Source organism: Orbicella franksi, chromosome 3 (genome assembly GCF_964199315.1).
Source record: "Orbicella franksi chromosome 3, jaOrbFran1.1, whole genome shotgun sequence".
Lineage (NCBI taxonomy): Eukaryota > Metazoa > Cnidaria > Anthozoa > Scleractinia > Merulinidae > Orbicella > Orbicella franksi.
Window position 1 is genome coordinate 9,790,269 of NC_138147.1, and position 21,201 is coordinate 9,811,469.

At 38.6% G+C, this 21,201-nt stretch overlaps 3 protein-coding genes across 4 annotated transcripts; 1 reads left to right on the plus strand and 2 right to left on the minus strand.

Annotated features, from left to right (window-relative positions):
• Positions 1-299: 299 nt before the first annotated feature.
• Positions 300-21,172, minus strand: LOC145481159 (nucleolar complex protein 2 homolog). Of its 2 annotated transcripts, XM_081459579.1 has the most exons (18): positions 21,145-21,172; positions 20,928-21,068; positions 19,963-20,182; positions 19,597-19,731; positions 19,174-19,300; positions 18,511-18,601; positions 18,184-18,259; positions 17,971-18,081; positions 16,552-16,665; positions 15,841-16,029; positions 14,734-14,873; positions 14,405-14,516; positions 12,976-13,089; positions 2,542-2,643; positions 1,988-2,056; positions 1,805-1,879; positions 1,313-1,402; positions 300-677 (listed from the first exon to the last, which is right to left on the minus strand). In XM_081459579.1, exons 1-18 carry the CDS (start codon positions 21,165-21,167, stop codon positions 420-422), a joined length of 2,187 nt encoding a protein of 728 aa, XP_081315705.1. In that variant the 5' UTR covers positions 21,168-21,172; the 3' UTR covers positions 300-419. The 2 variants fall into 2 exon arrangements, with proteins under 2 accessions (XP_081315705.1, XP_081315704.1); XM_081459578.1 differs by lacking the exon at positions 21,145-21,172 and having other exon boundaries at positions 20,928-21,132.
• Positions 4,882-6,656, minus strand: LOC145483009 (melanocortin receptor 5-like). The gene has a single exon (XM_081461631.1). The coding sequence runs from the start codon at positions 6,161-6,163 to the stop codon at positions 5,186-5,188; it is 978 nt and encodes a 325-aa protein (XP_081317757.1). The 5' UTR covers positions 6,164-6,656; the 3' UTR covers positions 4,882-5,185.
• Positions 10,986-12,947, plus strand: LOC145481182 (adenosine receptor A1-like). The gene has a single exon (XM_081459607.1). The coding sequence runs from the start codon at positions 11,008-11,010 to the stop codon at positions 11,983-11,985; it is 978 nt and encodes a 325-aa protein (XP_081315733.1). The 5' UTR covers positions 10,986-11,007; the 3' UTR covers positions 11,986-12,947.
• Positions 21,173-21,201: the final 29 nt, after the last annotated feature.

Consider the following 21,201-nt stretch of genomic DNA (forward strand, 5'->3'; position numbering starts at 1 on the left):
CTCCGTTTTCTAAAATGTTTTGCGTCCACACTAACACGCAAAGCCAGCGTTTCCAAATTCCTCAAGAGCGTTTTCGAAAAGCTGGGTTTTCTCGACAGATTAGTGTGGACGGTAGGCCTAACCGTAGAAATAAAGCCGTGAATTTCTTTGGCCTAGCGTGGAGGGGGCCTAATACTAGTGGAATTCGTCAATGTGAGAGCTGTGAGTTGTAAAAAAAATCGCCACTCGTTTATGGATGTGTGTGTACTCCAGCGCTGCATAATAGGAATTGTACTTAGCAGAGCGACCCGACAACAAAGTTCTCAATTCCCTCAGTATCTGTATTTACTTCTACCTAACGGCATTCAGCCATCACGAGTTGGATTTGACAAATTACGACGGATTATTTCTCAAAGTTTTTTTTGTACATGACATCATCGCTAATCTTCTTCAGAAGAAAACTGAAAGTCTTCCACAATGTCTTCCTTGTCTGCATCCATAGATTCATTCGTTGTCTGTGTATTCTTCTCACCCGCGGGTTTCTTTAAATTCTTTTTCATTTTCTTCGTCGTTTGCTTCTCTTGTTCTTTCTTATTCTCAGAGCTACCACGCTTTCTCTTTCTCTTTGGAGTTTCTATTTGTTCATCGTCGGAAGTTTCCTCGGTCACGTCGTTTTCACCCTCTGCTAACTCTTCATTCTAAGAAAATAAATCGACAGAATTTTAAATATCTATAATTTTAAAAGTATTTTAACCTCAAACCTTCAAAAGCAGTTTTTTCTCCCTATAGACAGAAACACTAAGAGGCCATGATCAGGAGTATCCAACTTCTCTTTACTCATACTGTGCTATTTTTAGAATAGAGCTTTAGTACACTTACTGACAAGTATCAAAAAGAACCCTGACAGTTACTTTGGACAATACTTTATCAGTACAAACCACAAATAATTGAATTCTCTATGTCTATAAAGTAGAAAGTGTGAATAAATCGTTTTCAGTCACGTGGTCAGCAGCTATGCAAATTTATTGAAAAAAAAAGTGTTTACATAAGAAAAGAGTTCAACTCCCACAGGATTTGTTTGCTACACCAACATGGTCGTCGTTTCATTCTTTCGGGACACCGGCAATATCGCTGCCGTGAGGTCACATGAAAACCCTCTATACATGGAAATACAGCTCATTAAAGCAGAGTTAATTCAGCGTTTCAGTAGATACGTATACCAGCAGCATTTTCATTTGCGGTCCCTTGCCACTTTTGACATATGGGAATACCTTCATGTGTAATTAACCTACCAATACGTCATGTTCTCCTGGCGGAAACGCTATTTACTCACCTGTGTTACGGATGGTTTCATGGCTTTCCAAGTCTTGTAGAACTTCACAATAGCATTTGGTTGCTGTCTGTATTGAGCTGTCCACCTCTCCTATAAAGAAAAAGTGTAAAACAGTCAATAAATAAACTATTGTATTGTCATCGCAGTAAAACTCCCTCCTGTCTATCTCTGTAAAGACAGGTTTTTGTTTTTCGCTTTCATCACCAATTTTGACCAACTGTTAGAAAAATTCGTGTCCCGAAAGCCGCTGTCGCTCTCAGCTTGCGGGGTCTGGGCAGGAGGGAGAGAAGGCTATGTGGACCAATGATTTAATTGCCCAATTCTTGGATTACCTTTTGCTTTTTAAAATTCAACGCTGGATTCCTTTCTTTCTCGTTCGATCGCAGCACCTACAAACCTTCAGCAAGTTTAAACTGAATTGAACTGAATTTGTGTGTTGATGTCCGGGATTAACGTTTCAACAAAATTGAGAAAAAACAATCGATCTCTCACCACTTCATCAATGTCTTTAGGACTGAAGGACACTTTAGAGCGACGGTTTGTCACCTCAGTCGATGTTTCTTCGATCTGTTAAAGACAAAAGATACGAACAAGAAATAATTAGAGATCTCTGTGATCACTAAGTCAACAGAAACAAATAAGTTTTAATTCCCAGCCGTTCCTTGAAGGTTTTACCTTGTCAACAAGTTGCTTGAGCTGCTTTCGATATTTTGGAACGCTGGTTGTCTTGATGAATTTCCTTAACTGCAAGCAAAAGTCAATCGTTAACTCATAAAGAACTGAAAGAAGTCAAACTTTACCGGGGCGAAAACGTCTTTATCCACCGTTAAGAATAAAAAAAGAAAAAACCTGGTTGAAATTTGACTTGGGTCTAGGGACAGTCAAGAAGTCATATCGCGAGTCTGGGTTTCCTGTTTTAAATCCAGTTTGTAGTACACGGTTCAAAGTGATTACGCCAAACCATTAAAACAGCTGCATATTTTGAAACAGCCAGACACCTTGGACTGAACTAAACCTGGATGCTCCTTAAGTTCAAGTTCAGCATACAGAAATGAGTATCATTATAAATCGAAGGAGACAAATTTTAGGAACGGATTGAGTTCGCACCATAAGCGGTTAGAAGAAAGGGCTATTCACGACAATGAAAATACCCAAATAAAAAAATCAGATTGAAAGATAAAGATATAACAGTAAAAGTAATTCAGTATGTATTCCGAGTATGTACTCACCCTCACTACAGCAGGGAGAGCGATTTCAGGGAAGGCTATTGAGTGCGCATGCACGGAGAAGAACTCCAGAAGTAATTCAAATATGTGATCCACCACAGCATCCTGAGAAGACAAAAAAAATAACAGGGCTGTGATTAATGAAGCTTACCATGGCAGACGGATTGACATCCCTTTTCAAACCACCATACTTAGCTTGGCTAGGGGTCTGGTAGGAGACTTGGTAACTAGCGATTACACCGGAGGCGTGGTGGCTTAGTGCTTCGCATTTGTAGCTGAAGGAAACCTCTGGCAAAAACGACTATTCCGCAGTATTGTAAAGACTGTCACGCCGAGTAGAATGAGACATCACTGGAAACCGGTTGCTTAACACGTGGGATTTCGGCACAGAAAACATTTTATGATAGACAACTGCATAGTTTTTGAGATCAGTTTCCCTGATCAATCCCCCGTTGGAAAACAGATGGCGACTGGTACATTTACCCATAATTCTTAGCGCACGAAAACCTCAACAACGCTCATAAAAAATGTACAGAAAAGATTTAAAACCTTCAAACCTAACTTACACAATGTCGTTAGCTCAGGGACAAATATTGCAAAAATAAGGCTTTCCTTGTACTTTTTGGGTTGTGTAAGACTCGCACGGTATTGTGGTAAAATGTACAGCCGCCATCTTGTTTTCCTAAGTAGGATTTCCCTTGTCTTCCAAGGCTCTTAAAATTATATCTAGGTTTACAGTGTGAGATCAGTGAAAAACCTTAATTGAACGACAAAAGATAAGGAAAGAAAGAGCTTAATTGATAGAAATTTGACCTTTCCTTGGGCAAGACATACAAAACAAGTTTACTCCTAGTTTTAACCAATATTAGTAGCAGTTCATAGCTCACTGACAGTATAATGAATGTGATCCCGTGTGATGAAATAACGATGAGAAGAAAAAGAAAGAAGAAGGTTAGAGGAGCTCAGTCACGGTATTTTGAGTTATTTTTGCCACGTGCAAAATTACGTTTAGTTAGAAGGAAACCTGAAAATAGTAGTTTACTAAGACAGAAAAACATTTAAGAGATAACAATAAACCAGAAAGTAACAAGGATAGTTGAGGATGGAGAAGAACTTAAGGCTTAACTTTTCAAGATGGGCAAACCGTGACTTGGCCCCTTTAAGAGGAAGAAAATCCGTTAATTGTTTCATTGCTTCCCTTCGCCCAAGACGCGGGGAAATTGTTTGAAGGATAATTAATACAATAGCTTCTCTATGGCTTCTAAATATCAACGTATCTTTGTCCTTAGAAATGATCTGTTCCTTAAAGCCCAAAGTATTCGTTCCTCGGAATAGTTAATCTCCCAGATAAGCGTTTGTAGATATGTTCGCGCTAAATAGAGGCTACTATTTATATTTCTCAAACTCATTAACAATTCATTAAGTTTAAACAAAGGAACTCATGACCGTGACGGTGTTTGGATATCTGATCTTAATTAGCATAGATTTTTACGATTTTAATTCTCCGTTTTCTCCTTAGTTTTAGTCTCGATTGAGAAGATATATCAACCACTCAAGACAGTGTTTGACCACATTTCCGAACACCTAGAAGTTTGTCAGAAATACTCCGTTGCGCGTCGTATTTTCAACTCTCTTCTCGGTGTTTGGAAATGTGATCAAACACGGTCTTTCGAGTTTGATATCTTAGTTACCGTCACAACTAGTTAAAGCCTAATTCAAAACAAAAATACACCATTGAATTCTATAATTTATTTCGACCGGATCGTTCAAAAAGGCCATCTCCAAGTTGCCCGGCTCTTGCTTCTATGTGAAAACGAGTCTCCGAACGAAACTATTGATATGAAAAGGTCCGACGGACGTATTGAAAGGTTGTCAAAGGCAACTCGGACACGGCCTATTGGGTGCTAGCGGTCGAAAAAAGCACTAAACAATATTTGTATGTGACAATAAAATTTTGGCCTAATCGAGAACCTTCAAAATTTCTACAACAAATACAACTGATTAAATATGCTTAATCACAAGTGTTTCATGATGCTACAGTAAGGCGCCGCCCACACTAAGCCAAAAATTTGAAACCGCAGCTCTGTTTCTACGGTTAGGCCTACCGTCCACACTGATCCGTTACGAAAACGGAGCTCTTCGAAAACGCTCTTCAAACCAGAGGAATTTGAAAACGCCGGCTTTGAGTTTTAGTATAGTATAGTTTTAGTAGAATCCCCACATATCACAAGTTCATTTCCTTTCAACGGAATAAACTTTTAAATTATTGGACGTGCAATATTAAAAAGTAATTGGAGAGATCTGTCACTGATTATTTCCCAGAAAATTACTACGTATGCGGGTTTTTTATTATTATTTCTCACATTAACACAACTTTTGTTGGGTCAATCAAAAACTGATTTGTCAAACGCACACAAATCAACAAAATACTACTTAAGTTTAAACAGCAGGTACAGCAGATATTTTTGTATTCTGCTTTATGGAAAATGGTCTTTCCAATATAGATTTTCAAAACATGAAAAAAACTCAATATCATACAAAATTTGTACGAAAAGATGTTCGTTTATTAAGGTCAGAATAACAGTAAAGGGGATACAACATCATTTGGTTAGCGTTTTGTTCACTTGTTGATCACGAAAAGAACACATCAGCTTGCTTTCAAGACAGACTGTTCAACCGTAACGTTTCTTTTCAAACACAGCACTCTCAAAAACGTTTTACGAAAGCGCTGTAGCCGCCAAGCGTAAATAACAGGGTCTAATAGCGAAGAAAGAGACAAAATATCATTTGATACAAAGTGATATGTTAAAAATGAGGCGCTCTTTTCGCACCCTTCACAGAAAAACCACAGATGTACTTTCACGAAATATGGAGTAAAACAAGCGTAAAACACAATTAACACAAGAAAAATCGCAAGTAGCAATTTTCGCTCCCGATATAAATTTCGCCGCTTTTCAATCGACGAATTCCCTGAAGACACTTGCTGTTCTATGTTCCGAAGTTTTTGAGATAACGTTCTGAAGATCACAATGTACATGACTGTTAGAACGATTGCGGGCAACACAACATGCGAGTAGCAATAGGCAAAGAGAAAATTCACCTTTCTCACGCCAGCGGCGGGCAACACAGCCAAAAAGAGCGCATTCAGCCAAATTCCAACAATGCAGAACTTCACTTTTCTCACTGTTACCCTGCCCTTGTAGTTCAAGTGGTCTGTAACTGCAACGAAACGGTCCCACGACATCGCCATAAACGAACAAACAGCTGCAAACAAGGCCAAACCGCCTACGAAATATTGGAAGGTATTTAAATATGGCGGTTCTTGTTGACCGAGATATAGGAAATACATTTCCACTGTACGACCGAATCCTATGACAGCTCCAACTAAGAAGTCGGCTACCCCGAGATTTGCGATGAGAAAGGTTGTTGGTGTTCGCAGGCATCGGAAAGGATCGCGGTAGATTGTAACAAGCAGCAGAAAATTTCCTGAAGTGATCACAAAAGCGAGTAAGGCATCCAAAATGACGAGACAAAGATAAAATGTAGGGCTTAGCCGAGAGTAAATGTTTATCTCCGAAGGCGTCGAGGTGCTTGAGGTGTTGTTATGAAACATGGCTTCATTCATCGTTCTACACAAATTCCATTTTGGCCTTGTTGCAGATTCGGCCTTTTTATGACAATGTTATGATGCAATGATTAGCACAGCGGCGAAACTTTACACTTGAAACTGGGCGTGCACATACCGCTGAATTCATAGCGATTAATGTCTTTAATAGGCAGGCGTCATTATTAAACAAATTCAGAAGCCGAGCTGCAGATATCTCAAATGTAAAGAAACAGTAGAAGGACAGAACAAAAACTATAAAACTCGTATTCGACACTTGTATTTACAGTACAGCCTGGTTGAAGACGCGGCTGTTTTCCCACCATAGTTTTGCGGCGTATGTCATAGTTTACTGTTGTTTCTCGGCAAAACACTTTTTGGTTTTAGTCAAGATTATGATCCCATCCGTTCCTTATAAATTGTAAATCCGTTCTTTTCGTTTTGTTCTTTTTCTTTCAGTCTTCATTTTAGAGGCTTACCATTTCACAGTACTCTTTGAGCTGCTATCGATGAGGTTAAAATGCTCTCTTAGGGCTTTTTTTTGTTTTGTTTTCAATTTACTTTAAGCTGTGTCAACAATAACTTCTAATAACGACATGATTAAATGGAAGCTACAAAATTTCGTCAATTGAAGACCGTTTCACGGCTGGTTGGAAAAAAATTAAAGTGTCTTAATTTTATTTCGATTAAAATCTTCGTCGCATTTCAATTTAAACTGCGTAGTTTTAATGTTCAGAGCTGATTGCCAATATTATATAGTCTGTCATTGTGTTTGCAATTGGGGGAACCAAGAAAATTATTCAACGTTTTAAAATAGAAAAGATTTAAAAGTTCAAAATTAGATCTTGAAGGAGTTTTATCAAATTAAAACTCGTGAAATGATGTTAAAGATCATTTTTAAATTTAATTTTAATAGAATCTGTACTCCTAGTTTTATTCTATGAGCGACTCGGGCGTTATACAACGTATTATTAAATAAACGTTATTAATTTTAATTTGTTGTGAATTCGCAATTTTACACATTTCAATTTAAACCGCGAAGTTTTAATGTTCAGAGCTGTTTGCCACTATTATAAAATCTGTCATTGTGCCGTTTGCCATTGGGGGAACCAAAAAAGTTATTTAATATTTTAAAATAGAAAAGATTTTTAAAGTTCAAAATTAGATCTTGAAGGAGTTTAATCAAATTAAAACTCGTGGTGAAATGATGTAAAAGATCATTTTTACATTTAATTTTAAAGGAATCTGTACTCCAAGTTTTATTCTATGAGCGGCTCAGGCGTTATACAACGTATTATTTAGTAAACGTTATTTAATTTGAGTTCGCAATTTTACAAAGGAGGTTTGCATTCTCCATGTCGGTCAAGCTCAAAATGCTAATTTTAGTTGTTAATAAAATTATGGCTTGTAAGGAAAGTTACCTTTAAAAATGACATCTGTGAATCTGTTTTTGTTTGTTAGCCAGTGCATGACTCGAGGTTGAGTTACATGCTGAATTTCCTATTTTCTCTGTTATGTCTAATCAGGAGCCATAATCGGGGACGGAGACCGTGAGCGCGCGCCATTTCTAGTTTTGGGGTTGTCCCCATGATATGGGACAATAATTCTATTTTTAGAACAAATTGCGCCATCGCCTGCGGCACACGCGCGTACATGCTGCGAGGATTTTTGCGGATGTCGCGCGGGGGAAATGGCGTCCGAAATTCCCGAAATGTTTCATATTTTTGGCCCACAACTCAACGCGTTTACGTCTGTTGGAATTTTGCTTAAGTATTTTCGTCGCAAGCTGCTCCAGTTTGAGTGAAGTGAGACAGTGTCGAATTTAGGTATGTTCCGCTGTAAGCTCATATTTATCGCTGACCAAGTTGTGTTCCGACGGATGCTTCTTTTTCATGAGCTGTACATTACTCCACTTTAAATTTCACATACGTTGAAGATTAACAGCTTTTCCATTACACAGCAAAAAACTAGCTGGATATATTTAGGTATAGCAGAGCTTCAGGACTTCATAGTTTCCTAGCTCCTCTTGCCACACGCTTGCGAGGAATTTGTCAGTCTATCGCGACCGAAAAGTAAAACAAAATACTTGCTAGTTTGAGTTTCGCTTGAATTGTAAGCAACGCTTGATGTTTCATCAAGGCCCAATAACTTTACGTCCGTAGATACTGCTCAGTTTTATTCGTGTAAAAATCCAGTAAATTTTCTGTTCTCGATGAATGAGAGCGCCCGCCGATGCGTGTTTTGTACAGTCAGTAAACATGACAAATTGTGCTTCCACCGCACTTTCGTGTGAAAGCGTACATCGAACTCAAACAATAACTCTATAGTTTTTAAATATGTTTCAGATTGATAAATGTTTGAGAACATATTAAAAGCTAAACTGAAAATATGTGAATAAAGCAGAAATAATCAGCAAAGTTACGATGACGCTTTCTTTAATCAACTTGGAATAACGATTTCGATTTTGTTGATCGAGTTATCAAAACTCCTTGTCTATTTTCATTTTCGCAGTGTAAAACTTCACTATGCTTATGTTGAAGAAAGACACATGATGTTAGTAGCCTTTTTTGCGTTCGTGAAATTTGTTACAGCAGCTCAGCACAAAAGATAACGAAAGAAATCTTTGTCAAGATTTGTTGACAATTGAAAACACCGACTCGGACTTGAAAGTGCACGAACTGCACTATGCAAATGAGCTAATTGTACGCGTCAGACTTTCCTTTCAAAAACTTTTGCAAACTCACCAAACAAGCAGAAACAATAAGAAACCATCAAAACAGGTTTTGGTTATGATGAACCACTGTCTGAGAAACTCACAAATTAACTCGATACCAGAGTAGAGAGTTTTCTTGCTTTATTCTTAAGTCAGAACAAACGCAAAAACATACGCGTAAGCTTACAACTAGCGTGAGCAGATCTTATTATTCATTCCCAGCGCGAGATTGAAGTCTTGTTTTCGACCCTGAAAAACCCACCTTTTCCGTTAGCTCAGAGCATAAAACTACATATAAGCGCCCTGGTTCGTATTCCCTGCCTTATTCCCTGCCATCGCTGTGAAAAATACGCAAGAGAATCTCTCAACTCTCACCATTTGATCACGCAACGTGACAACATCCATGCGAGAGCCCCCGACATATGCGTGAATCCGCGCGGATATATGACGTCAGGATGGCGCAATTCGTTCTAAAAATAGAAAAATTGTCCCATATCATAGGTACGCGCGAATCCCGAGACTTACGGTCTCCGTCCCCGATTATGGCTCCTGGTCTAATTTAAAGTTGAGCGGTCAAACTAATTATCATCCTTTCTATGTTGAAGCTAAGATGAAAATGGAGTTTATGACCGTGTTTAAGGAGGCAGAAGAATTGTGTGTCTCAGACGAATAAAGCGTCCAGATTATGAGCTCGAGACTTATATCGCGTGATAGTTGACGAGGGCGCAGCCCCAGTCCACAATCACGCGATAGAAATCGAGAGCGATTGACTTAATTGCTTTAGTATAAATCCACTAAATCTACGGTAAATTCTTCAAATCGTCTTCGCCGCCATTTTGTTAACAACCGCGCAGTGTTTCCTGATCAATGATTACCCATCTACACCCCCACCCCTCAACCCCGCAAGTAAATTTGTCACTTTTCCGCGATTAAAAGATAAACTTGCCAAACAGCGTAAAAGCAGTGCAGAAAAGTTGAATTTAGCCAAAAGTACTCCACATAACAATTGCGTAAATAGCAATATTTTGGCGAGAAAATTGTGAAAGTGCTGAGTGTGAGAACTTACGGAAACTCAATATTTTGGCGCCAAAAACAGGTCTCTCGAGGTACCAGGGAATCTTCAACGCGTACAGCTCCTTCCGTGGAGGTATGGAGCTAACAGCACAATACAGCTGATCGAAGAAATGTGTTCTTACTGAGGCCTAAAAGTGTACTCGACAATGTCGAAAGGTATCATGGGTAATTGTGGTTCACGGTTGCTTGATTGAAGCTCAAGGTGTTTTAGCGTGATGGAAGGAGACACCACAAACACGTGTACTCATGCTTTGTCCCTCCTTCTTGATGATGTAACGCCAGTCTATTATTACCCATAATACCAATCGGCACCGTCGCGGACGCTTTTCGCTTTTGAGAGACAATCTTTCTCGAAACAGCTGTGTATACATCGTAAAGGCGTTCTGTAGCTTGTTTCAGTCAATGTCATCACACATACATGTATTTAAGGTTGTGTTGTTCACTGGGACAATTTCGGCTATAGATAAAGCCGGAAAAGTCCGGAAATACAGTGAAAAAACTTCGTCTTGTGTTTAGCGAGGTAAAAGTGCAAGCTGTTTTCACAAGAGAAAATAAGGGAATACCTCGCCTTTATAACCAGAAATTGGCGCAAAGTTATACTCCGTCCCGAGATAGTATAACTTGTCCTACTAAATACCGCTGCCAATCTTATTGCTTGTAGTGTCAGGTAGCTGAGTGAGTGGATTATATGTTGGGTTAAAATTGATAGTGAAAACAGATGTCAGATTTGACTAGTAAAACTCGGTCTGTAATTACACAAACACCTATAGGAAAAATGTTCAGCTAGTAAATCGCCAAGGTGAGAATGCAACCTACGCGACTAGTGTTAATGACATATCAGATGTCCACTGGCGGGCTTCAGAAAGGTTTCAAAAAAGGCACCTGCTTATCAAAAATTATGTTGATAACTTAGAAATTTTAATAACTTGTTCAGTTAAAAAAAAAAGGTTTAACTTTCACATTGTAACTCATCATTTTACCCGAATATCGCCGAAAAACAGAATCAGGAACAAGCTCGGAGCACGAAACCGTTCAGCCTTACGAAAAATCAAATGTGTGTGTGTTTTGTGGCACAACTATGAATGAATCCACATTTCACAATGGGACTTCAAGCACCTCTTCGCTATCAGAGCTCGATATTTACTCTCAGCTAAGCCCTATATTTTACCTTTGTTTCGTCGTTTTGGATGCGTTACTCGCTTTTGTGATCACTTCAGGAAATTTTCTCCTGCTTGTTACAATCTACCGCGATCCTTTCCGATGCCTGCGAACCCCAACAACCTTTCTCATCGCTAATCTCGGAGTGGCTGATTTCCTTGTTGGAGCTTTCCTAGGATTCGGTCGTACAGTGGAAATGTATTTCCTATATCTCGGTCAACAAGAACTGCCGTATTTAAATACTTTCCAATATCTCGTAGGCGGATTGGCCTTGTTTGTAGCTGTTTGTTCCTTTATGGCGATGTCGTGGGACCGTTTCGTTGCAGTTACAGACCACTTAAACTACAAGAGCAGGGTAACAGTGAAAAAAGTGAAGTTCTGCATTGTTGGAATTTGGCTGAATGCGTTGTTTTTGGCTGTGTTGCCCGCCGCTGGCGTGAGAAAGGTGAATTTTCTCTTTGCCTATTGTTACACGCATTTTTTCCTTCCAGCAATCGTTCTAACAGCTACGTACATTGTGATCTTCAGGACGTTGTCTAAAAAACTTCGAAACACAGCGCAGCAAGTTTCATCGGGCAAATCACCCATTGACCCGCAGCGAAATATATATCACGAGAGAAGATTGGTTCTAGCGATTTTCCTTGTGTTAATTGTTTTTTACACTTGTTTTACTCCATATTTCGTGAAAGTACATCTGTGGTTTTTCTGTGAAGAGTGCGAAAAGAATGCCTCATTTTTAACATATCACTTCATATCAAATGATATTTTGTCTCTTTCTTCGCTATTAGACCCTGCTATTTACGCTTGGCGACTCCAGCGCTTTCGTAATACGTTTTTGAGAGTGCTGGGTTTAAGAAGAAACATTGTAATGGCACATTCCGTATTCCAAACATGTTAATATTTACTTCCGTTTTCGTGAATAAAAAGGCTGGCCAAATATATGCTGTTCGCTGTTATTTTAAGAAAAATAAACTAGGCGTTTTTGTATGTTTAAGGCAGAGACTTCATAAACAAATTTGCACATTGGGTGTTTTTCATCTCTGAAGAGGACGAGCACACTTTATTTAGGTTTTGAATAACAAGATGGAAAGCGTAATGCCCTGATTTCCCAGCAGTTCAGACTCGAATATTATTATCTTTTACCCCTGTTCTGCGTTTGACAAGCCATATTTTCCTGCCGATCGATGCTTTGATGTGAAAAAATAAATGGCTTCTTTGTAGCCGCTTCTAATAAATAATATGACAAAGAATTAATCATGTTAATAACTTATGTTTTCAATAGTTGGCACTTCTGATCAAACTGGGTTTGCATAATTTAAAAGTTTCTCACTTCGCGAAAAGAAATCTATTCTTCAATTACTCAGTGTTAATTCGACGAAATATGAGAAACCTGACTCACTGAGCTCCAGAAAAATGCATTCCACTTACTGTCCCAAATAAAGAATATCGAACAAGGTTTACTGGCTTTAATTTATAATGTCGACTTCCCACACAACTCTAGTCATATATTTCTTGGTAAATTACCAATTTCCCTTCAGTTATCGGCAAAGTTGCCATTTCTTTCCAAATCTGACATCAGCGAAAACGGTTTAATAGACCTTGACAGGATTCTGGCAGCCGTTTGACAGGTTCAGAAAAATGATGAATTTGCAATATCAACATTTTCCTGAACCGTCATTTCCCAGCGATTTAAAACACATAAATCTGAAGACAAATTTGAACTTTTAGCTTTTCGCCGGCTACATCTATTTGCATTGACGAAATTGGTTCATTGGATAGTCTGCGTAACTTGTGATGGGCTAGAGTGATTACTTTGGTTTGGTTTTATGACACTCACTTGAAAACCGCTCGAAAGTGAAAACGTTGGCTAATGAAACACAAGTCTCACCTGGTAAGGTTTAGTCCCTAGCTGCTGTTTGGAGACTTTCAGTATGCACGAAAACTCGGTCGGCTTTGCTGTGGACATTTTGGTTTTCTTGTTGAATTCTGCAGACTCAAGGATCTGAAACAAACCACAAGAAGTCAAATCAATCATAATCAACGAAAAAACATGTTCTAATGTCATGGAAACACAATAAGTTACTGCTCATATATCGTAAGCCCAGTGAACGAGTGGCTTAGAAGCTTGAGCCGGTGCAAACATATATTATTCGTTCTTACGTTTGAGTTTTTCTTTCCCAGTCGTGGCCTGTCTTAAATACAATTTTTTGACCGCAAAACCTGGTAAACCTGAGCTCCGTTTTGACTCCCCCAGAACGCTCGACCTAAACGGATTGCTGAGGTTTATAACTGACCAATCACAGGGAACTTAGAGTTTTCCAGGCCAATCAGGCCCCGTCCACACTACCCTAGAGTAATTTGAAAACGGAAGTTTCATTCTGAAAAAGCATCAAATGTTTTCCGTCCACACTACGCCGAAGAAATCAAAAAACGCGACAATCACCGGCAGTGAAATCACCTGATTATCGTAACGTCACCCATTTTCGAAAACGCTCCATTTTAAAAATGCTTTCCGTCCACACTACGCAAAGCCGGCATCTTTAAGATTAGTGTGGACGGTAGGCCTAACTGTAGAAATAAAGCTGCGTTTTCAAATTCCTCCGGTTTGAAGATCGCTTTCGAAAAGCTCCGTCTTCGTAACGGATTAGTAGGGATCTTACGCATATACGACGGCGACGGCGAGGACGACGCCTCGTAAAAAATGTGCCTCTATTTTACTTTGGAATTTCGCATTTATTTGAAACTATCCAGTGTGTTTGTCGGTATTAAAATTTGCCCTGCTGAATATGCTACGAATGCGTCCAGCTCCAAATAGAAATATGAAAAATTAGCCGTTGTGGTTCACGTTCTCCAGATAACGCAGAAATAGGTCATTTCACGTTGCTGTTTTGCAGAGGACGGCAAGGAAATGTACCAAGAATTATAATTCACGTGCACAGCCATTATCATAGTTTGCTCATCAAACCTTTTGTTTAGCGACGTTCTCGTTACCGTTGCCGTCGTGTTTTGCGTAAGGTCCCTAGTGTGAACGGTGAACCTTCGTTCGGTAGGCCGAAGGTCGTTCGCTTTTTTAAATGTGTTTTAAAAATCTTTCAGCATTTAACTTTTTGATCAATGTATTTTCTAAATCTCTCCTGTTTTTAAATTCCCCCGGCTTAGTGTGGAGGGGGGCCTTTGATTCAGGACAGTGACGTGATCGGCTTAGTTTGGAATCTTCCAGCGCTTCCCACCAGCTGCTTGGTACTTGGCGACACAAATTTTAGCTGTTTGTTACGCAGTCACAAAACAAGGCTTCTTGTAAATAGTCTCGGTCTTACCTCCAATAAAAACGGCGCCACTGGTATATAAGTGTCTGTCGACTGGGACAGCAGGTTTAGAGAACGAATACAATGAAATCTCAGGGGATAATACCTCGCAGCGGGGACGAGTCTTAAAGAGAAAATAAAACAACAGTAATGTTCAAAAGTGTTACAAGTCGCAAAACTTGAGTCAGTTCTTAACTTACGGTAAGTTGCAATCAATTTTTCGCATTTTCTGTTTCAATGTACTTTGAAGTCTCCTTCAGCTGTTGTGTTTTTTTCTTTTTTTTTAATTCGGATTGTACGCGTCCTTTTTGACAAAAAAAAATATATATATATAAACTCACTTGATAGCTCCGATGACTGTTTGTACCAAAGGATAAATAAGTGGATCAAGGAGACCATTGCTCTTCACTTCACTGACTATACGGCACCAAAGATGAAGACAGTGAATATACTGCCAGTTATATACCGACTGATATGAAGCCTACAAGGCAGATATGAAGAATTATTTAGGCCCAGATACAAACCACATGTACAACCTTGCTCGAAACATTATTCAAACGATGGGTTCATATGCCGCAACATAGTTTTCATGTTTACCATTTTATGCTTATGGTGGTCGAACCAAGTAACCAAGAAGAACAAAACTTAGCTCCAGTTCTTTTGCTTTCTGAGAAAAAGTCGAAAACACGAAGAAGAAGGGAACCCAGATTGTGGTGTTTGGATGAGAGATTGAATAGGGAGTAGGCACGAAAATGATGATAGTTGTGCACCATCCTTGTCCACTAAGCTGAAGAGGTCTGAGGTGTACGCTACAACTCAGACATTGCACGCAAATTCTTGTAGTACTTATCCGAACCTGTATACAGTAGGAATTGCGGTCGCTTCGCCAGACAGTCAGTTCGCTTCAAGTCAGTTCCTCCGGACTGATAGTCGGTTCGCCCGGACTTAGGCTCCGTGGTCAAAGGATTAAAGAAAGAAATACCAATTTTGTTTCAGTATGTCTTTTTCACTCGGTTAGAGAAAGATAAATTTTAAGCACAACTTTCTTTGAACGTCAAGTCCGGGCGAACGGACTGTTAGTCCGAGGAAATTGACATCGGGCGAACTGGCTATCGGGCGAAACGACTGGTTACCTACCGTAGCAGCAGATTACAGCACGACCAGCTTCACGCATACTGTATTTTCCTACTCCACAAAAACGTCCACGTTACGAGCGTGGTAACATTAACTGGGAGAGAATGGGGTACCGTGTCTAAAAATAACTTGAGAAGGATTATCTTGAGACCAAGGCCTACTGTACATGCTATATGTGGGAACTCTGCAACCCTTCATTTTCTCTTAACTGTACCTTATGTATGACCTAGATCACGGCAAGCCAAACTATGCCACAAAACGTTGTTAACTGAATTCTCAGTGAGAAGGAAACAGTGAGGATGAGCAAACAATACCTTCTTTTTCTGCATAATAGCATTCCTGAGGTGAATTGCAAGTTGCCTGATGTACACAAACCCATGTTGGTAAGTAAGATGATCGTCCAAACTGAAAATCTCCACAAGCGAGTTCTGCATGAAGGTGATGACTGGCTTTGTCTTAGGCGACGTAAACTTTGTATTCTTCACAAAATTCATGTACAATTGCTGAAAATTTGAAAACAAAAGCATTAAAGTGTACTTTGTAGTATACTATAAGTTAAACAAGAATCTCAGAGAATTAAAATTCTTAGCTGATCTTTGTACTTTTCCTTGCAGTTTTTGGCTAAACAATGAGTGTGTAAATGCTACTCAATGACCAGATTATCAGCTCAAGATTTCTATCGCGTGAGACACAGAGAAATCGAGAGCAAATACACGTAGTCTAATTGGTATAGTATAAATCTACTAGTCATTTAAGACGTTGTCTAAATCCTCTTCTCAGACACTTCAGAAACACAAAGAAGCGGCCGTCATGTTGCTAACAGCCGCACAGTGCAAGGCTACTCACTATCTACAACAGACTAGATAGTGAGAAGCGTAGCCAATCAGGGAGTGACGTTATATATTTGTGATAGTCAACGCTACAAAACTTTACTAATTTTTAATATTTTTTAAGTTAACATAATAAACTGGTACTACAGGCATAACTTGTACATCTACATGTAATAGTGTATTACCAAAACCAACCTTGACAGAAAACTCTAAGAGTGAAGATGGCATCATGGTAGCGACATTTCTGATGCCAAGGAAAGCAAGAACCCTGACATGTTCTTCACCACGGCTCCACATTCTGACTGATCGCTGAAATGCAACAAAAAATCAAAATGCTATTATATTCAACTTATTTTGCATGCATGTAAACTTGCAGTCAATCTTCACAACACATACAAACTCAAAATATCATTCAAGCCATCTATATACTAACAATCATTTATACCATGCAACAGAAAATACAGCTAATCAGAATACAGCAATGTCTATTGTACATTATTATATGGCTGAGTCTCACAAGGACTGGGAACTAGTGAATTCACGAATTTCATTCACTGAAATCAATATTGAAAGCGGTCTAGATTTTCCCATCTATACTGACATCTAGATCGGTTACATTTTGCGGTGAAAAAATTGCAAACTAAACTGCAAAAATATTGACTATTTTCTTCTAACAATGTTTATTTGTGGAAATGCCAAAAAGCCTGATGAGAAAAAAGTAAAGAGCAAACTTTGGCAGAATTAAGTTCGCCTCACTGCCGTTTGCGAGCAAAATGTCAGTTAGTGCAAACCAGTTACATTAAACAAATTAAATTGTTATTGTTTGCCACATAATAAACATCTTATTAACCAAGCTTAGTTGGTCTGTATGGGAGAATCTTGACCTCAGTTGTGTGTACAGACCTCACAGCGTTCGGTCTGTACTCATGACCTTGGTCAAGATTCTCCTATACAGACCTCCTGCTCGGTTAATAAGAGCTAAGTATAAAATAATTATGCAAAGAAAGGCTCAATGTGTATTACCAAGAAAATACAAGTGTCCCATGGGATATTCCACAGTTATTAAAAACTGGATCATTGGATAATGCAATTCAAGAGTTTTCAAGCCTTAAGTTTTGTTCCTAACTTTGCATGCTTCAGGAATACAGTCAGGTTCTTTATAAGAAGAACAATTTATTCTCACATTTTCTGACACCAATGTGCATTAAACAGATGACTGTTGGCGAGTTAATGGATCAACCTGCCAAACTGTTATAAACTGTTGTACAACAATTATCTTTGGAGAAAAAGAGAGAAAGTTTTGCAGTCTACCTGGACAGTAAATTTGAAGTGGCCACCGGAGTTAACTTCATTGAATAACCAGAGATCAAACTAACATCAGATGGTAATATTCCTTGTTCGTTATTAACACTTTGCATGATTAGTCAAAGGTAGTAGGGGTAAAAGCTCAAGACCCACAAATTGAGCCTGTATTTAAATTTGTGTTATGCGAAACACTCATATTCTCAAAGCACCAATATTATTACCGGTAGTAGTAGACATTTAACTAAAGCCATTTGGAATCTAAAATAAAAACAGTAAAATAATGTAGAATGATACAACTATAGCCATTACCTTAATAAAAGCTCTAGCCACCTTGGGGAAGCATGCATAGTAAGGAGACAACTGCTGTGCATGCCGCAAGATTACACACAACATAGACGGTTCAGCAAGGGTCCGCAGGAGCTGTTAAGGAAACAATGTGAACAAATTTATAATAATTTTTTTGGCTTCAATCAACACAAGTAAGCTAAGTGTATTCCATTATTTAACTGACGATGCACATACCTGCAAAACATCATTGAGGTAATGTTTGACTGGTGTCTTTACTTGAGACCACTTTGTATGCGAAGAAGGAAGAACTCTATAGTGTGAGAGAATGAAAGAACACATCTTATAATTTATTATGATAATCAATCACTGCAAATCTGAGGTTAGCCTAGTTTAAGTTTTCTTAGTTCATTGTCTACATGTGTACAATGATCTCTCCCTGACCGACCGACCAACCAACTGACTGACCAACCGACGGACTGACCGACTGGCCGCAGCACTCAGGGTGATCGACTACTGAGTCAAGACACAATGTACACGTATACAATCTAGAGATTTGCAAACCTTTTTCCATGTTTGTTATGTGTTCCTCCAACATGGTGAAACAGCACTGGGTAAACTTGTTTCAAACAAAGCTGAATGATAGCATTGAATACTGTAAAAACAAAGCCATTAATAAATTATCGAAAACATTTTTTCTACACAAAAACCTTGGTGGCCAAATAATTCTTTCTTCTGAAGTGTTCCAAGTTCACTCAGTAATATTGTTGCGAGGCAAATCGAGCCTAATAGCTATAATTTTAATTTGTTACACCTTGGATCAAGTGGTTGAGGTTTGAGCTTGGCTGGGGTCATTGTGTTCTGTTCCTGGGCAAGAAACTAGATTCATAATGTCACTCACCCAGGAGAATAAATTGATCTCGGCAGATAATTGTGAGATGAACAGAACAAAAATAGAGGTAATAGCCTACATGGACTATACTGTATACCATATACTATACCCTCTTGATTTAGTAATTGTTGATGGCGATCAGCCTTTTGGCTCTTTGATCCCTTGGATCAAAACAAATTTCTTCAGTTGTTACCTTTAAGACAGGTATATATGTAAAAATTTATCACTCAAATATTAATTAACATTGAAATGCTTTTTCACAGGAATAGTGACAAAATATGGCACTTACATACATTGCTATCTGATTTCTTTCTTTCTCCATTTACGCCTATTACCTGTGTCTCCCTCAACTTTGAATGTCAAACGTGGCTGTGACTTGTCATCACCACCAATGTCAAGGGCTCCATGCACAGCTGACCGGAATGCTCGAAGGGTTTGTTTCAGGGAGTGAAGTGAATTTTTCTATTCAAAGAAAACCAACAATTGAATATATTTTATTGATTAACAAAGTTTTGGTATGATTCAGTTCATGGATCTGGTAGCCTGCAGAGGAAATGGTAGCAGATTGCTACTGGGTTTGTCAATTAAAGTATAGCCATACATTATCTCAATGCTGAATTATATAAAAATTCTTTTGGTGATACATGTAACTGACATTATTTTTATGGTGGTGTCATCAAAGCTGGCACAAGTGACTGGCATTTTTCACCCCAATGCAAATGCTTGTTAAAATTATGCATTTATTAGAAATATCTCACCTCAAGCCCTGTCCTCCACTGTTTAATCATCTCCAGAGTAACTGTTTTGCCCACATCCTTTTCGTTTTCTGTATCTTCCTCACCCAGGTCATCATCATCATCTTCCTCATCAGATTCATCCGTCTTTTCTGTGCTCTAACACAACAAAATATCACATTAAAACAGTAAGAAACTTAAAGGCAACAAAGCATATATTGTCAAAGGCTGAAATTGAAAAGGTTTTAGAAGGAGGTATTAAATACTGATTTCTTTATTGTTAAATTTTCTTACAAGTAATCGGTGAATACTAGATTAGCTACATGTACATATAACTGTTGTACAAGAATAGCATATGTATTCATTTAATATCCTTTCAAAGATGCCTACTTTTTTGTGTTTTTTATCATTCTTGCTGTCTTTGCTTTTACCATCATCTTCAACATCATCATCATCATCATCATCATCATCACTTTCCACCTCTGAGCCAGTATCCGAGTCATTAAAATCCAGTAACTCTTTATCATTTTCCTTCAAAAACTTGAAGAACTCAGGATCCTTTTCCTCTAACCTTGCAAGCTGGTTCTTATGATCTGCACTTTTTGACTTTCTGAAAATATAATTAGAAGAGTAATCCATGAATGACCAGTCAAATTTTGCTGGTACTGTGGGTTAATTCAAGGAAGTGAATGTATGCCTTTACAATGGTTGACATTTACAACACTTATTATCCCAAGAAATAATATGAATGTGTTCTTCAGAAAAACTTGCAGTGCTAGTATAGAGGGCCTGGTAGCCCAATTGTTGGTGCACTGAACTCTGGATCAAGTTAGTCAGATGTGAACCATGGCCAGGGACATTGTGTTGTGTTCTTGGGCAAGACAATTTACTCTCTCAGTGTCTCTCTACACCTAGGTGTGTAAATGGGTGCAAGCGAAATGTTACAGCAACCTAACAGGATTCTATTCAGAAGTAATCTGTGACGGACTAGCATACCATCCTGGTATCAATACTTTTAGCCACTTTATGCTAAGGAAACTAGATAAGTTGTAGAAGCTATAGGCCAGCTGGGCTTCAAAGGCTTTACTTTTCTGTTCCTCTTACAACGATCAAAGTCACACAAAATCATCATTTAATAGTTATTTATCTTGTTTCTTGTATTAAAATTAATCTTAGTCGCTTGGTCAGTAAATTGATTTCTCTGACCGTTCTTGACTTCTTCATGATATATACAGCGGTTTTTAATGTGCTGATTGCATCTAATTTGGCGTTAAATTATTCCTTTTACTCGATTTGTAGCACATAAATGGAATAGTTAGATATTATACAGTTACGACAGTAAGAACATTGATTACTTTGTATGTTGCTGGGAGCAATCTTTAACTTCTGTTTGAGAAACGTTTTTGGCCGCCATTTTAGGTTCGTTGTCGTCCTCACAAACGTCTGAATCAAACCCATGCATCATAAACTCTTCAGCATCCATGTCGCATAATCTCCTGTGGAACACAGAGCAATTTTTCATCGATTGATCTCCGAGAATATTACAAAATATAACAAACAGTCCAGGTTCACCTTTTCTTGTTCGCGTCCGCCATCTTGAAACACGTGCAAATACCGCTGGCTATAAGT

Bases quoted from the DNA above. Each gene is read 5' to 3' on its own strand.
- LOC145481182 (XM_081459607.1), top strand. From the start codon at position 11,008: ATGAATGAATCCACATTTCACAATGGGACTTCAAGCACCTCTTCGCTA.
- LOC145481159 (XM_081459578.1), bottom strand. From the start codon at position 21,094: ATGAAAAATTGCTCTGTGTTCCACAGGAGATTATGCGACATGGATGCT. The intron at 16,666-17,970 runs GTAATGGCTATA...GTTGCATTTCAG, and splicing joins TGGCTAGAGCTTTTATTAAG to CGATCAGTCAGAATGTGGAG. The intron at 13,090-14,404 runs GTAAGACCGAGA...GGTTTGTTTCAG, and splicing joins TGGCGCCGTTTTTATTGGAG to ATCCTTGAGTCTGCAGAATT.
- LOC145483009 (XM_081461631.1), bottom strand. From the start codon at position 6,163: ATGAATGAAGCCATGTTTCATAACAACACCTCAAGCACCTCGACGCCT.